Source organism: Alligator sinensis, unplaced genomic scaffold, assembly GCF_000455745.1.
Source record: "Alligator sinensis unplaced genomic scaffold, ASM45574v1 scaffold651_1, whole genome shotgun sequence".
In the NCBI taxonomy this organism is placed as follows: domain Eukaryota; kingdom Metazoa; phylum Chordata; order Crocodylia; family Alligatoridae; genus Alligator; species Alligator sinensis.
The window spans coordinates 664,297-679,271 of NW_005842014.1; the positions used below are offsets into that span (position 1 = coordinate 664,297).

At 42.0% G+C, this 14,975-nt stretch overlaps 1 protein-coding gene across 10 annotated transcripts in view; it reads right to left on the reverse strand.

The window, feature by feature from the left end:
- Positions 1-2,915: 2,915 nt before the first annotated feature.
- Positions 2,916-14,975, reverse strand: part of LRRC6 (leucine rich repeat containing 6) — a 95,874-nt gene continuing 83,814 nt past the window's right edge. For all 10 annotated transcript variants that reach the window (XM_025202094.1, XM_025202091.1, XM_025202093.1 and 7 more), the window contains 2 exons: positions 14,476-14,561; positions 2,916-4,271 (listed from right to left, as the gene is read on the reverse strand). In XM_025202094.1, the coding sequence (XP_025057879.1) occupies positions 4,085-4,271; positions 14,476-14,561 (273 nt within the window). In that variant the 3' untranslated portion in view covers positions 2,916-4,084. The remainder of the gene's footprint in view (positions 4,272-14,475; positions 14,562-14,975) is intronic.

Consider the following 14,975-nt stretch of genomic DNA (forward strand, 5'->3'; position numbering starts at 1 on the left):
AAATCCTGCTTTTCACGTATTCCCTGGACCACTGCAGCTACATCAGCACTGTAATACTACTATCTAGCATATTGGTATCTTTTCATTTAATAAACTATTTTTGCACTTTCAGTCAGCAGAACAAAGTTGGCTCAAGAGATGTTAGGGCTAGGAGGTTTTTATCCCAGATTAATCCAAGGTAAGATTGGAAAAATCAAGTCAGTGCACAGAGGCTAAAAAAGAGAAGCTGTATGGGAAACCATTGTTAGACCCTGACGCCATGCGGCGCCCAACGACTAGGAAGATGACGATCTAATTGCTCATGGATCCTGTTACTCATTAGCCAGAGCAAGCAGGGAGCAAACACTACTTGCACACATTGCTCGCAACAGCTTTATTCAGAATGGAGACAGCTTTGGGCGAGCTCCCTCACAGACACACAGCCTGTGAACAGAGGGAGCAACAACGAACAATAGTTATTTCCACTTTTATACACTTTGGTTCATGCTTATTAACATTCACTCCACCCTCACTCTTCCTTTTGTTCCACCCATTTCTCCTCCTATCTTAAGCTCCGCCTCTGTTTACTGTTTACTTCATTAACATGGAATTGCCTATACATTTCGTTCATTTACATGTCTTTTTGCTATGAGCGCGTGTCCAAGACCTTAACTTTACTTCTTTGGTCAATGGGCGGACTTTGACCAAAACCTGGAAGCTTCTTCACCAATCACCATTCACCTTTTTGCACATGTTCATCTCAGATTCTCTTACCAATTATGTGTTTTGTTTTTCACATTCCAGTCTGTTTTTCTGTCCCTTGTTGTACCATCTTCCACATTCCTAAAGCTTCACCTCATTTACAGCATACAGATTCACACAGACTCACTTGAAAATGGTTAACACAGTTAAGATGGTTACTTAGCATAAGCAAATGGATGGCTTAGATATCATTGTGCCTTGTAGTTAGCAGCTTTTGCTAGGCCACAGGCCTTTTATTCAGCTGCAAATCCAGTGCTCCCCAAGATCCAAATATTGTTACCCTGACAAGCATTAGCATATTAATGTGTGGATTTGTTCCTGAATTCTCTATAGAGTTCTCTCTTTTGATGTTGACTGCATCATGGTGTTTTCTGAATGCAATAGAGGGCATGTCTACACGTTCTTTTACGCATGCCTAAACTTAATGAGCATTAGCCAAATGCGCATTAAGGCAATTTAGGTAAGCATCTACATGTACACACACTAAGGCGTGTTAATGTGGGTGTGCAGACCAACTTGAGACTAAAATGAGTCCCAAATCAATGGATACACACTGCGTTAATGTGCATTAGTGTATCTAAACATTTGCTAATGAGACTTAGCTATTTGCACCTAAATTTATACCTGCTTTATGCAGGTATCAAATTTAGGCTTGAATAGCCTAAAATCACCATTTTTAAGCTGCATTAAGGGTGCACACTTGTAGACACATGCCCTTGATGTGCCTTAATTTGGGCTAATGCATATTAAATGCACACATGTAGACACGCCCAGAATCTCAAAAATCACTGAGTTCCTAATAGCATTTTAAATTAATTTATTTTGATAGCTGTATTAGTTATACATTTTGTACAAACTGTAGAAAGAAAGATGGCTTTTAGTTTGAATCTGTGAGAATAAGATTCAGATGTGATGCAGATGTAACAAAACATGATGTAATGAAGGTGAAAATATATAATGAAATATGAAACTCTTAACTTCTGTGAAAGGATACATATCCAATGCCTGGACTCTATGTCAGAAATGGAATAACAAAATCATATTTAGATGACATGCTAAGAACATTTCCATTTGTGTCATAAATGTAAATTGTGATAGTTTGATTTCCAAGCATGTGTGATCAAATAGCATTACAACCATCTAACAAAAGTGAGATTAACTGAAATGAATGAATGTGGTTTAAACTAGTAATTTAGTTACTCCAAAGGTGAGGTATTTATCGTACAATTCTGGTCCAAATTTTGCTTGACTGAAAAGTTCCTGTTGATTGCAGTAGGAGATACCATTGTGCTTCTAGAGACAGAAATTGACCTAAAGGAAAGCTGCAGCCTAATAGCTGAGAATAGAATCTAGCCCTTTGTCATCATTAACCACGAAAACAGATCATTTCTTTCCTCCTAATAGGAAAGCCAAATGCAAAATTTTCAGTTAATGTCACTTCGGGTAAAGACATGCAGTGCATTCAAAAGTTCAAAGCAAAACTTTGCTTGCAAACTACAGGGTCAGCCATCCAAGTGAATTTCTTGGAGATATCCGGGCAGCCACGTAACCCTGGTCTGCTATATAAATGAAAAGTATTTATCACTTCAAAAATCTCTTTGATTGTTCGGGTATGAATGCACCTCACTCATTCATTTTTGGTCTTAAAGAGGAGAACAACATGTAAATTAAGAAGAAAAAAAAATCCAACCCAATCTAAATCAAACCAACTCCCCTCCCAAACAACAAAATAACCCTGGGGTTTTTTTTCCTGAGTTTTTTAAATTTGCTAAGAGTATCTCACAGTGTTAAAAGCAAAAGACATTTTTCATCCATTTCTGCACTGCTTTCATGCAGAAGCAAGCAAGTTCCACTTTTTTGGAACAAATTCATTAGGGTTTCCCTTAGAATGACAATCTCCATTTTATGAGACACTTACTGACAAGATTATATAGCTTCTTTTAACACCTCAATTTATCCATTTTTTTTGGCTTTAAAAGTAGAGGTGACCTGCAAATAAAAAAAATGAGAACTGCATTTACTACAAGAATGTATGTTAAATGCCTAAACCAGGGGTGGGCAATTATTTCAGGAGGCAGGCCGCTTACTGAGGTTTGGCAAGCCATCGAGGGCCACATGACAGGCAGCCAGGGGAAGATAAATATTAATTTTCTAAATTTTTTAGGGGCCTCGCAGATCAGATAGAATGGCTTGGCAGGCCACATCCGGCCCGCAGGCCGCATTTTGCCTGCCCCAGCCTAAACTAAAAAGCGAAAGAGGCATTCACAAATTTGCTGTGTCAAGTTACAGTAGCTGGTTTCACTATGATACAGTATAGTGAATACATTACTCTTTGAAGAAGCCCATTCCAACTTACTGGGTGCAATCCAGGGGTTTGGGAATAAAGCGAATCAGGAGTCTCCTGCAGTTCTTAGAACAGTGGAAGGGCAGGGTAGGAACAAGTCCCTCTAGCTCCAAGCTCTGCTGCCCCAAATTGTCTTCACCCCTACATATAAGAGGAGCTGCAAATTAGACACTGACAATTTCAATGAATCCTGCAGTTGCTGGAAGCCCAGGAAAGACAAAAGAGACCAGCACCCAGGGCACTGGAAAGATCTAGCTGACTTAGCCCAGCTGTTCTGAAGTGGCAAGTCTTCTGGGGTGTATTATCCAGCTGTGATCTTCCCCTCCCCACAGCATCACTAAGGACTGGCACCTTTGCACTCCTCATGCACACTGCTGATGATATTGCTGGATGTACAATCTGAAAGCTGTTTGTTGTGTTGGTAGATTTACTGTTGCAGGAAGGATGGGCTAGCCCCATCGGCCCCTTCTCAGTCCCAGAGTATAGGAACATCAGTGCAAGTGCATCACACCCAACACAAGAGCTTTCTTTGCTGCTGCCTTCCTAAGAAGGTAAGCACTGGAAAATGCCTGGGGACTTCAGCCCTGTGTGGTTCATCCTAGGTAATAGGATAATTAATTGCTGTTGCCATACTCATTTGTTATCTCTTTAATTAGACTGTGAGGTCTTTGGGGTAGTGAGTCAATCTTCCTATTGGTTTATATCCTGCCAACCACAGTGAGATATCCCAGTTTTGAAGAGGCCTTTGGAACCCTGTCATGACACAAGCAGACAATTTAGAAAAAGAGAAGGTATGTATTAATCTTCTAATTGAAAGAGGCAGAAGTGTACAGCAAAAGTATAACAAAAACAGCTGATAGCAATAACTAATATTTTTTAATTTCAGTAGACAATAAGGTTATTATATACGTAGATCCTCTATTGTGTGAGTCAAGAAAGCTGCTGAGGCTAACTCAGAGGCAATGCAGGTTACAGATTGTGAAAACCTCTCATTACATTTCAAATTAAGGGAGGAACATCTTCGCCGTCCACTGAGTCAGTAAAACTCTTCTCAGGCTCTATTGCCTTTTGTTGTTGAAGCCTAATGGGACCTTGTCCAGTTCGCTCCTTTTCTTGGACTATGTTTGCTACATCAGGGAATGAGTATTTGTTAGGATCCACTTCTAGTTGCTCAACTTGCTGTCTTCTGGAACAAAGGAGAGCAGCACATCAAATGAAGCAGCAACATTTTGAGAACCACTCTTTTTCCAATTACTTCCATGGGAATTTTGCCCCTCACTTCAATGGAAACAGGGTTAAGGAACTTATTACCATAGAGGGGTTCTTCACTCAAAATGAGTCAAAGCACAGACAATTCACCATTGTCTGGTGGAAACACAAATCACTAATAGCTAGACTTTTTTATGAGTCTACAAATACTTTATGCTTAATCTTTTGACATCTATAATATTTTATACCAAGATAATGTGATTAATGGTTGGTATCAATTGCTGCCTGCTGAGGTAGCAGAGAATTTGATCACAACAATTTTCTTTCTTGTTTGCATTTAACTCAGTCTCGCTTCAGTTGTTTAAATGGTCTCTGTATAAATCCCTAGTTAGAAAGGAAGCAGAAATTAATAGCACTTAAAAAAAAAAATCAAACAAATACTAAATATTTAAACTGAAGCATGAATTTGTGTTTGTTATTTATTTTTTGACACTATGGTTTCCAGCAAGTCTTGCAATATTGTAGAACTTCACAGAATGTATAAACTGCTTATCCAGTCCAGATTAGGGAAACTTTTGAAATCATAACCAACAGAGTTATATATCCACTCATTATATCGCTGTACCAGAAGAGATTTTACATGTTTTCCATTGCAGGGTTTTCCTAAAGGAAGAGAGGGAGACCCCTTTGGTTAGAAAAGCAAAAATTTCTAGCCTGTTTCCAGTAATTTGTGACTGCTTGTTAATATTTTTTAAATACTGAAATGTAGCTAATTGGCAAAACAGAATCCAGCCTCCTTCATGGCTAGTAGTAGTGGCTTCATTTCACATTGCAAGGCTGCAGTGGGCCACTGTTCTAAATCCAACATCAGAAATGGCAGCAAACATGAATTAAAACTGGGTGCTTGTCTGGAAGTTCTTAAAAGCTAATCCGGAGCCTATCGGAGCAAAAGGAGCAAAATTGTGAAGGGAAAAATAACACCGTATTACATGGTGAAGAAGTTACCCAAGAAGACCATCAGATGAACTATGCTTTGACACAAAAAGAGTAGGCCTGTGAGAACAGGGAACTATTGAATTCGGATTTGGATTCAACCAATTCAGATAGCAGAGACTCAATTCAGAGATCCAAATCGTTTTTCCAATTTGATTCGGCCAAATCGCTTTGGAAGATTCGGAGTCAATTAGGAGCTGATTCAGAGATTTGGACATAGCGTATAATGGGGAATAAATGAAATATCTGTAACTTTGGCTTTTGGCTGATTCAGATGACATTTGCAGAGATGGTAGCCTCTTCTGAGAGCATGACATGTGCCAAATTTCAAGGTGATAGGTGCAGGCGTTTCTGGGAAATTGCATCTCAAAACCCAGAAAGCAAAACTCATGTCACATGTGTGTGTTAAGCCACAGTGGGGTGAAAGCTGCAGGGATGGTAGCTCTTGCTGAGGCCACACAGCCTGACAAGTTTCAAGGAGATAGGTGCAGGGGTTTGGGGAAACTGCACCTCAAACTGCGGACAAGCAAAACTCATGACATGGGTGACACTGTGCATGTTAAGGCACAGCAGGGTGAAAGCTGCAACCTGCTAGCCCCTGCTGCAGCCACCGCGGGTGTAAGGCTGCACCCTGCTCGCCCCTGCTCCAGCCACAAAGTCTGCCAGATGTCAAAGAGATCGGTGCAGGGGCTTCTGGGTTCTGGGGCCCTGCACCTCTAGCTGCTGACAGACAAAACCTGTGTGATGGGTGCTTGTGCAACTTTGTCTGTCTTGGGGCATTGGGGCGGGGGAGGAGAAACTACTGCAGGCCTGGCTGCTAAGCTTCTGTGTTACCAATCAATCATGATTCACTCAGGGACCAGCTCAATACACAGTAGCTAGTGAGGATAATGAGTTAATGAGCAAGGATTAACACCTACAAAACCACACACTAAGGAGAGGAAAGAATCAACACAAAACCCAGGAACTGCTTCTGCCCCAAGACAGAGACAGTCAGCTGCACAAACACTCACGTCAGGAGTTCTGCCTGTCAGCAGCTAGGGGTACGGGGACCCTGAACCTATCTCCTTAACAGCTGGCAGGCTTTGTGGCCGCAGCAGGGCCGAGCAGCCAGGCCTAAAGTAGTTCCCTCCACCCCCTGCCCCGAGACAGACACAGTTGCGCTTAGACAAGCACCCATGTCACGAGTTTTGCCTGTCAGCAGCTAGAGGTGCAGGGACCCAGAACCCAGAAGCCCCTGAACCTATCTCCTTGATAGCTGGCAGCTTCATGGCCTCAGCAGGGGCTAGCAGGCCTGCAGTTTTCACCCTGCTGCGCCTTAACACACACACAGTGTCACCCATGTCATGAATGTTGCTTGTCTGCTGCTTGAGGTGCAGTTTCCCCCAAACCCCTACACCTATCTCCTTGAAACTTGGCAGGCTTTGTGGCCTCAGCAAGAGCTGCCATCCCTGCAGTTTTCACCCTGCTGTGTCTTAACACACACATGTGACATGAGTTTTGCTTTCAGGACTTAGAGGTGCAATTTCCCAGAAACCCCTGCACCTATCACCTTAAAACTTGGTACATGTCATGCTCTCAGCTTGAGAGAAACTTACCATCTTACCAGAAACTTACCATCCCTGTAAGTTTCATCTGAAGTAGCCAAAAGACAACAAAATTATAGCTATTTCATTGATTCCCCATCATAACCTGTGGCCAAATCTCCGAATTGCCGAATCTTTTCCAGATCTTTTCCGAATTGATTCAGAAGCTCCAAATCGATTCGGAAAGCCAAAAGCTTCCAGCAATTTGATTCAAATTCATAGATTCAGCCTCCGAATCATGTATGAATCCAAATCATGATCCGAAGCTTTGCACAGCCCTAAAAAAGAGCCAAGATAATTTCTCTGTGATTAAACTTTGTTCAGTACAAGGGAAGAGGCTTCTGTCAGGGAACTGGTTGAGGTTACTTGATACTGGATTAGAGTCTGAGTAGCTGTTCTACTGCAAGATCCCTTCACCTGTGGAGTTTAGACATCAAGAAGTTTTGCTCCACTGTGCCTTGTTATTTTAGGCCAGTGATTCTCAACCACAGTGCCTTTGAAGGGTGCCACAAGATATAAGGAGATAAATTAGGTATGAGGAGACAAGCAGATAAGCCCTGCTCAGGCTTCTCCCTGTCTGGACAATCCCCCACCCCTACTGCCCAGCACATATGGAAGTTAAAGACTATATACTTTAGTGTACCACTCAATTCACAAGTTATGCAGGGATGCCTCGAGTCTCAAAATGTTAAATGCCACTATTTTAGGCTCATGGCAGGGCCTTCCTTTCCCTGACATGACCCCTACACCACTGTTGAGGGGAGTTGTTGCTGGCATAGTAGGAAGATACACTACTTCTGTCAGCTTTATGTCCCGGAGGAATTTCTCTTGCAAGAGGAAGTCTCCAGTGGTCACTCAGCTCGTTCATTTTGTGCTGTGCACCAGGGCAGCAGACCAGAGAAGTTAGCCCCTCATTTTAAGAATCTGTATGGACAAAAACCGGCTCCAGTCCTTTCCACAGCAAATGCTACAAAAAAACCCCACTTTGAGGAGAATGCTATGGGTAATGGAGATGCACACCACTTATGTGTTTTCACCCTGAATATTTCTTAGTTATAGGGCAAGATGCTTTCTGCTATTGAATATTTTAACGAAACAGAAGTGGATTCACATTGTGGCAATGTTCTACAAAACGTTCATCCCCGAGAGGCAATACAATTATTCATTTCCTGTGCAACTTGCAAAATGTGCCATGACCTTGAAACAGATTGTTACTAGCTTTTGGGTGGTTTCCAGAAGAGCACACCCTGCAAAGAACTGTCTCTCTGCTCCAGTTGTATGGATTTAATTCTCTAGAGTAGTTCAGCAAAAGCTAAAAATGTAGAAGTAAGACAATGTTGGTCTTAGGATGTTTTACTTGCATAGTATGAGAAAGATTCTTTTCTTAAGTATTGGACATATTTTACATTCACTTAATGGCTCTAGATAAGCCAGAAATTGAACAAATTACTCTTTATGCAAATATGACAAACTGCTTGCTTTATATAGCTTGACTGGCTGAAAACATGTAAATGCACAAGTTAAATGGCAGAAATAACAGCACATTTGGAAAACGAGTCATGCATCATTAGCATATGCATCATCCAACAAGTGCTTCCTGCTAGTCTACAACATAAAGTACATTGAGAACCAGCAGTAGGAATGTACGTGTTGAAAAAATAAGTGGGTCCCTGTCTTTCTGCTCATGTGCTCTTCTTCCCACTGAGGAAGTCATTGTAGCCCTCAAAAACCCCTCCCATATCCATCAAGTGTGGCAGGATCATCATCTCTATTGTCATTATCTCTCTGAGGCAAAGAGATTGAGGACCAGACCCAAATTGTACCCACAAGCACTACCACTTAAGTGTTGCAATGTCTAAAAATCAAAAAGCAATGTCTTGTTCTATGAATCCCCCTTGGACCTATAATCCAGTCTGAAGGTACTGCCTTCTTCTGAAGTGCTGCCGTTCTATTGGGATGTTCCACTGTAATATTAGCCCTTCCAAGGGGGTGAATGCAATGCTTACACCAGCTCCAGAGATGCAATTACTCCAATGTCCTAGGCTGATGCTGGAGACAGCATGCACGTCATTAATACTGATCTGGGAAAGGTGCTGTTGAATCAAATCCTGATCTCTCCCAAATAGGGAAAAACCGTCTCAGTTTACAGAATTTCCTGCTGTAGAGCCCAGGGCTTTGAGAACAAAAAAAGGTTATATTTTTATCTTAGATTCTGGCCCAAATATTTGAATCTGGGAGACCTAGGCAAAATCTGTCCAGTAAGCCGGGTAAATAATTTTGCTTTAAAACAAACAGAGACTTGGGTGCCTCTTTCAGCACATAGGAGTCCTTCAACTCACTTTACATGGCCATACTCTGAAAATCAAAGAATAACCACAGTTTTCAGAATCAGGTTATCATTTAAAAGGACATGGTATGCACTAATCATTACAGCTGAATTCATGTTTCAAGGACAACATTACAATCAGGAAGGGAAGATGTAAATCATTGCAAATAAGTTGTGATAAACAAAGTGCTGCTGTTCTCAAGGCCACCTTGTTCTGCAAGTACCATTCATAAACAGGATTCATCAAAATACAAATCTGCAAAAGTTTCTGCATCCTGGATTTACAAAAGTTAGTGAGAGAATAAAAATTGCAAAGCTCTTCTTGTTAAAAGAATATTGAACAGGGAAAATGTAACTCTGACCAAATCCTTTAGATTTCTCAAAACTATATATTAATGTAGAATACATTACAGCTACTACCTGAACTCCTGACTTGACTGCTGCAAAAAAGTTTGCCCAGTGAAATATTGGCATGGCAGTTTGAAGACAAATGTCAGCTTCATACTGGATTTTCCTGACTTTCCAATACTGCATCAAATCCCATCTTTTTGATAACCATAGTCAATGTAATTAGAAATGCCTAGGAAGTTGCTTAGCTGAGACAACTTTGAGGTTTCAGTGTCTACCCCCCTCTACGCATTACAGATATTGCCACAGGTGGAGGGAGAAAAAAATATTTGGGGGGGGGGGTCTGAGCATATGCGCACATTCATGCATGCTCCCTCCTCCCCTGCAGTTAAGTCGCATTCATGTGTGCTCCGCCCCCCCCCCCCGCAGGTAAGTCTGTGGGTGAAGGGGTGGGGTGAGGGGAAAGAGCCATGTGGGGGTGACCAGATTGAGGACCCCGTGGTGATGAAGAGACTGGAGCACAGGCAGGAGCAGGGTGGAGCACAGGCTGGAGTGAGTGGGGCCCTGGCCAGGCTGGGTGGTGGGACAACTGGAGCTCAGGCAGGGGCATGGGGGGGCTCCTGCCACTGTGCGCACCCTGGCGGAGGCCCAGGGGGCACGTGCCCCCACAACTGTGCACAGAACGGAGGTGGCTGCTACTATGTGCTTGGCTTTGCTTCTTGCTGCAGCTGCCCCAGGAGTGGTGCGAGGCCATGTGCATCCTGCCGCCGGATGGGCAGGGGACACGGCACAGCTGAGCAGCAGCAGGCAAGTCGCATCCCAGGGCAGCTGCAGCAGGGAGCCCCATGCACAAATGGGGGGCATGTCTCCCCCCGGGCCTCCACCAGAGTATGCGCAGTAGCGGGATCACCCTGTGCCTCTAGATAACCTGCCCGGGCTCTGATTGTTCCACCACCCAGCCCGGCCGAAGCCCCACTGACCCCAGCCCCTGTTCATGCCCCACTTCCTCCTTCACCATGGGGGCCTCAACCTGTTCCTCCCCCAAACCCTTCCCTTTCACGGAATCAACTGGTACTTGCTTGATGTGCTAGGAAGCCACTGATCTAAATGCTGGGCTGCGATCCTGGCTGTGTACGTGCCCTCCCCACCCCTGCTGCAGCTGCCCAGACCCTGCAGCTGGGCTACCCTGAGGCCCTACACACTGCCCTGCGTTTGGGTGGGGCTGAGCCCCGTTAGCCCCGGCCTTCTGCCGCCTATGGATATTATGCAATTAATGGGTTATTTCCATAATAACCTGGATACCAGTTACACATGCAAAGAACTTATCACACTATAAAAAGCTCCAACCAGCTTATTTTTACCTTCTCTCCGCTATTACCAAAAGCTACACTAATGGAATGGAAATCAGATTTCTAGTCTCAGGGCATATCTTGAAAACATGTATTAACTTTATACCTGGTTGCTATTGAGCTTTAATTTGCATGTGTAGCTGGGAGCCCTGTCAGCTGGGCAGGGGTGCACCATGCCCAGCTAGAGTCCCACAACCAAGAGGACTCTCACCCCTGCTGGCTCCCTGCCCCAAGACCTTGACTGCTGCTGCAGTCAGTGTTGGAAGGAACAGTGGCCAAGCGAGAGCCCAGGGGCCATACTTTAACCCTTCGTGGGCCAAATGCAGTAGTTGAGCAGCCCTGCACTCGAGGAACAAGGTTCATGATATGAAACAATGAGAAGGGGAGACAGAAAGGGGGCAGGGTGAGAGCTTGGTCAGTTTCTGAAAAAAATAATTTGACATGATTATCTGTCTGTAATAGCAGGAGACTGGACTCAGGAGGTATCTTCTGACCCTATGCTGACTCTATCCAAATTCTGAGTTTATCTTATTACATCTGCCCTATCACATACTGCCAACAGTCACAGCTTACAAACACCATTCATTTTCTTTCCCCTGCTCACCTTCCTGTGCCTCGTTCTGTCAAACTCTTTGTTTGAAATGCTCTCTCCTTGCCAGCTTGACAAGTCTATCCACTCAAGCCACACAAACATAGAGCTAAGGGACTTCCTGTGTTACTCAGTCCAGTCCCCAGATGTAACGTGAAAGGGACAGGAGAATTCTCGCCTTTTACAACAGCTTGTCTAGGATTTGAACCAACCACTTTTCACACCCAAAACAAAAATCTTACCCATTGACCAGCAAGTCCTTTCTTAAAGACCTGTTCTGTCCATGATGTCCACAAAAAAGTAACAAAGCTAGATCAAAGTAACCTCCCTCAAAACTACCTACCAAGTACTATTGTCTCTGGCTTAGAATAAGATCTTCGTGCCAGGTACAGCCTCAGGGGTGTTTCTTATATAGTGCTGGTATTACATCTAAAATAAATGAACAACTTAAAATAACAGGACTGAAAATAAAAGCCTCTATGCTTAGCATGTGGCTAATTCTCTCAGATCAGTTAGTTAATGCATGAACTTTTTTTGAAACTGAAAACCACAGAAGTTCTACCATACAGTGTTACTATAATGAGAGTCTGCTAGCAAAGGCTGGAATTAAAAACCCAATAAAGGATTAAGTGATTGAAAAAAAATGTTTATATACAAACAAGAAATGCAGAAGGACATGAATCAGTAAACCACCCACTATTACTAAAAGCTACGCTAATGGGATGGAAATCAGATTTCTAGTCTCAGGGCATATCTACACAGTATTGCTCTAACTACACCAGTATAATTAAAGCAGTGCAATCCCCTGGAGGGGATGTAGTTATACCAGTAAAAAGGTAATTATAGTGGTAGGTGTTCTACTGATTTAGCTATTTCAGGAAAAAAAATCTATTCCTAAGCAAAACTGTTAAATCAACAGAAAAACGATGTGTAGACCAGGCTTTTCTGAATACTCTCTTTCATTTCATTACTCCTGTTTAATCATTTCTTTATGCCTGGTTATTTTCCTATTTTACAACACTTGTGGCATTCCCTACCCCAAATCTCTTATTTGGCAAATTAATTCAGAAGTTTTTATTTCTGTTTCCCAGTATAAGGATTAGTTTGATGATGACAATCTTGCTTTGAAAAAAGAAATTGTAGTAAAAGCATAACAGGGGACAGAAAAATCAAACCAAATTCTAGATTTACCTCTTGTCATTATGCTGTGCTTCAGGTGCATATTAGGGCTGTGCGAAACGGCACCGTTCTGTTTCGACTTGCCTCGTTTCGTTTTGAGGCTGTTTCGAAGCTGTCTATTTCATTTCAATTTTGCTGTTTCGAGCTCAAAACGAGTCGAAGCAGCATTGAAACGATTTGTATAAAATGGTTTTGTATAAAATCTCAGAAAAGAAATCTTGTACATGGCAGAAACAACTGTAGCATGTTTCTGTGACTTGAGTGGAAAGAGGTGTAGCAAGCTGGCAAGGAGAGGACACTTCAAAACAGAGGGATTGATAGAAGAAGGCACAGAAAGGTGAGCAAGGGGAAGAAAATGAATGGCATTTGTAGGCTGTGAGGGTTGGCAAAATGCAATCCATAACAGTAAATGGGTTTCTGAAGGACTAAACTGTTGTTTAGCAGATTGTATGTGTGAGGAAGAATTTAACAAGGAGAACTGGGACCCTCTGGTATAATCCATAATGCATGTTCTCCTGTAATCTAAGAGGCAGTGACTCAAGCAATCTTTATTGTATGACTTGTCAACTCAGGGGGTCAGATCTTACTATTCTTAATAATCCCTGTATACTGCCTTTCATTTTTGGGATGTATTTTCTTTCTGATACAAGTATTTTGATAGCAAAAATAAGTAATTTTCTTTCAAGAAGGTAAATCTGTATCTGCATTTAAACAAACCTGATATTTGAAAATAATAATTGGGTACAAGTCCAGATTCTCTCTCTAGGGATGTGAGTTCTTAATCTTGTGGCATGTGGTATTTTTGGATTATCAGGTAACAGATATTATAGAAAGGCAGCACTTCACATCTTTTCTCTACCACGCACCAAGCTTCCTTCCCTCAATGCTGAAAGGAAAAGAAAACACAAATGGAGAATGGCTGGGAATCTGCATGCAAACTTGGTGCAGGACTTTGAGTCTGTCCATCATGACTGATGTCTAGTAGAACCAAAGAAGCTAAGGAGCATGATCTTCTTCATCTGATAATTTATAGTTTCCATGGGGTTTGGAAACATTTGTTTGATATACGTGGATCTGAGATGGCTGAGTTAGCAGTAACATTCAGGTACCTAAAGAAGGGAGGTGTGTTTGGTTTTTTCCCTATGGAAAGACTAAGAGACTTGGCTGTTGACACTCCCTGAGTCCAGAGACACTCAAGGAAATCTGTCTGAAAGAGTGCCTCTGCCTTTTTGGTGAAAAGATTGATTGCTTTTAATTAAAGGGAAGTCATCTCTGGCTTGGTCCTCTTGAAGTAACAAGTCATCATCATATTATCATTTGCTGGTAACATACTTCCTAAATATTCCTCATCTAGGATGGTTTAGGCAGGGATGATCCTGCCTTGAGCAGTGACCCTGACTAAATAACCTCCAGTTCTGCTTTTCTAGGATTCCAAAAGCTAGTGCCTTAAGCCTCAGAAAAGGAAACACTAGTGACCGATGCAGTGTTTCAACTGTAGCTCCTATATAATTTTCCATTGATCAACTGGATTTGTAAGGCAGATACAAAAAAAATCACTGCCTTCTGATGGAACAAAAATGATCTGCTATAATAAGTGTTATTTTGGCTCTGCTCTTGGAGCAAATCACTTTATAAAGAATACTGGACAAGCCATTAGTCTAAAGCTTTTATTATTGCTTTACTGTATAGAAATCAATATTTTCTTATTTCAACAATTATATACTCACTGAGCAGCAGCATTTTGGCAAGTAAAGAACTAACATGCAAACAATAAATCTGAGGGGCTATAAAGAAGGAGAGAATAAAATTACCTTCTTGTATTTGTTTGCGATTTGTTGCTGTCAGAAGGTTTGGCTGAAGCGGGTGCTTTTCGGTTAGCCATAATTATGTCTTTAGCCTGAAATAAAAATACGCAACCATAATTGTCACAATATGTCCTGAGATTCATGCTCAAAAGCATTTAAACAATCTTTTGAATGAAGACTTAGAGAACCATGAACCATGTAATATTTTTCAGACCATCTTGAGTTTAAGAGTGCTATTTAAACTTTTATAAAGATTTAATCACTCTGCCATCTGAGTGTTGTTCAGGCCTTGGTCACTTTATTTTTTCCATTACTTTGGCTATCACTTTTATTTTAGGTGGTGGTTTCCATATAAGATGCTTTGTTTAGAACCATGTTAACAACAGAGAATGGTCATTGCCAAGAAGTGTGGGTCTTCAGACGTGCTCTCCACTTAAATTCCACTTTTGATGCGTGTGTCCTAATCACATGGGTTCAGATTTTTTTTGAACAGCAGTGTCCACTGG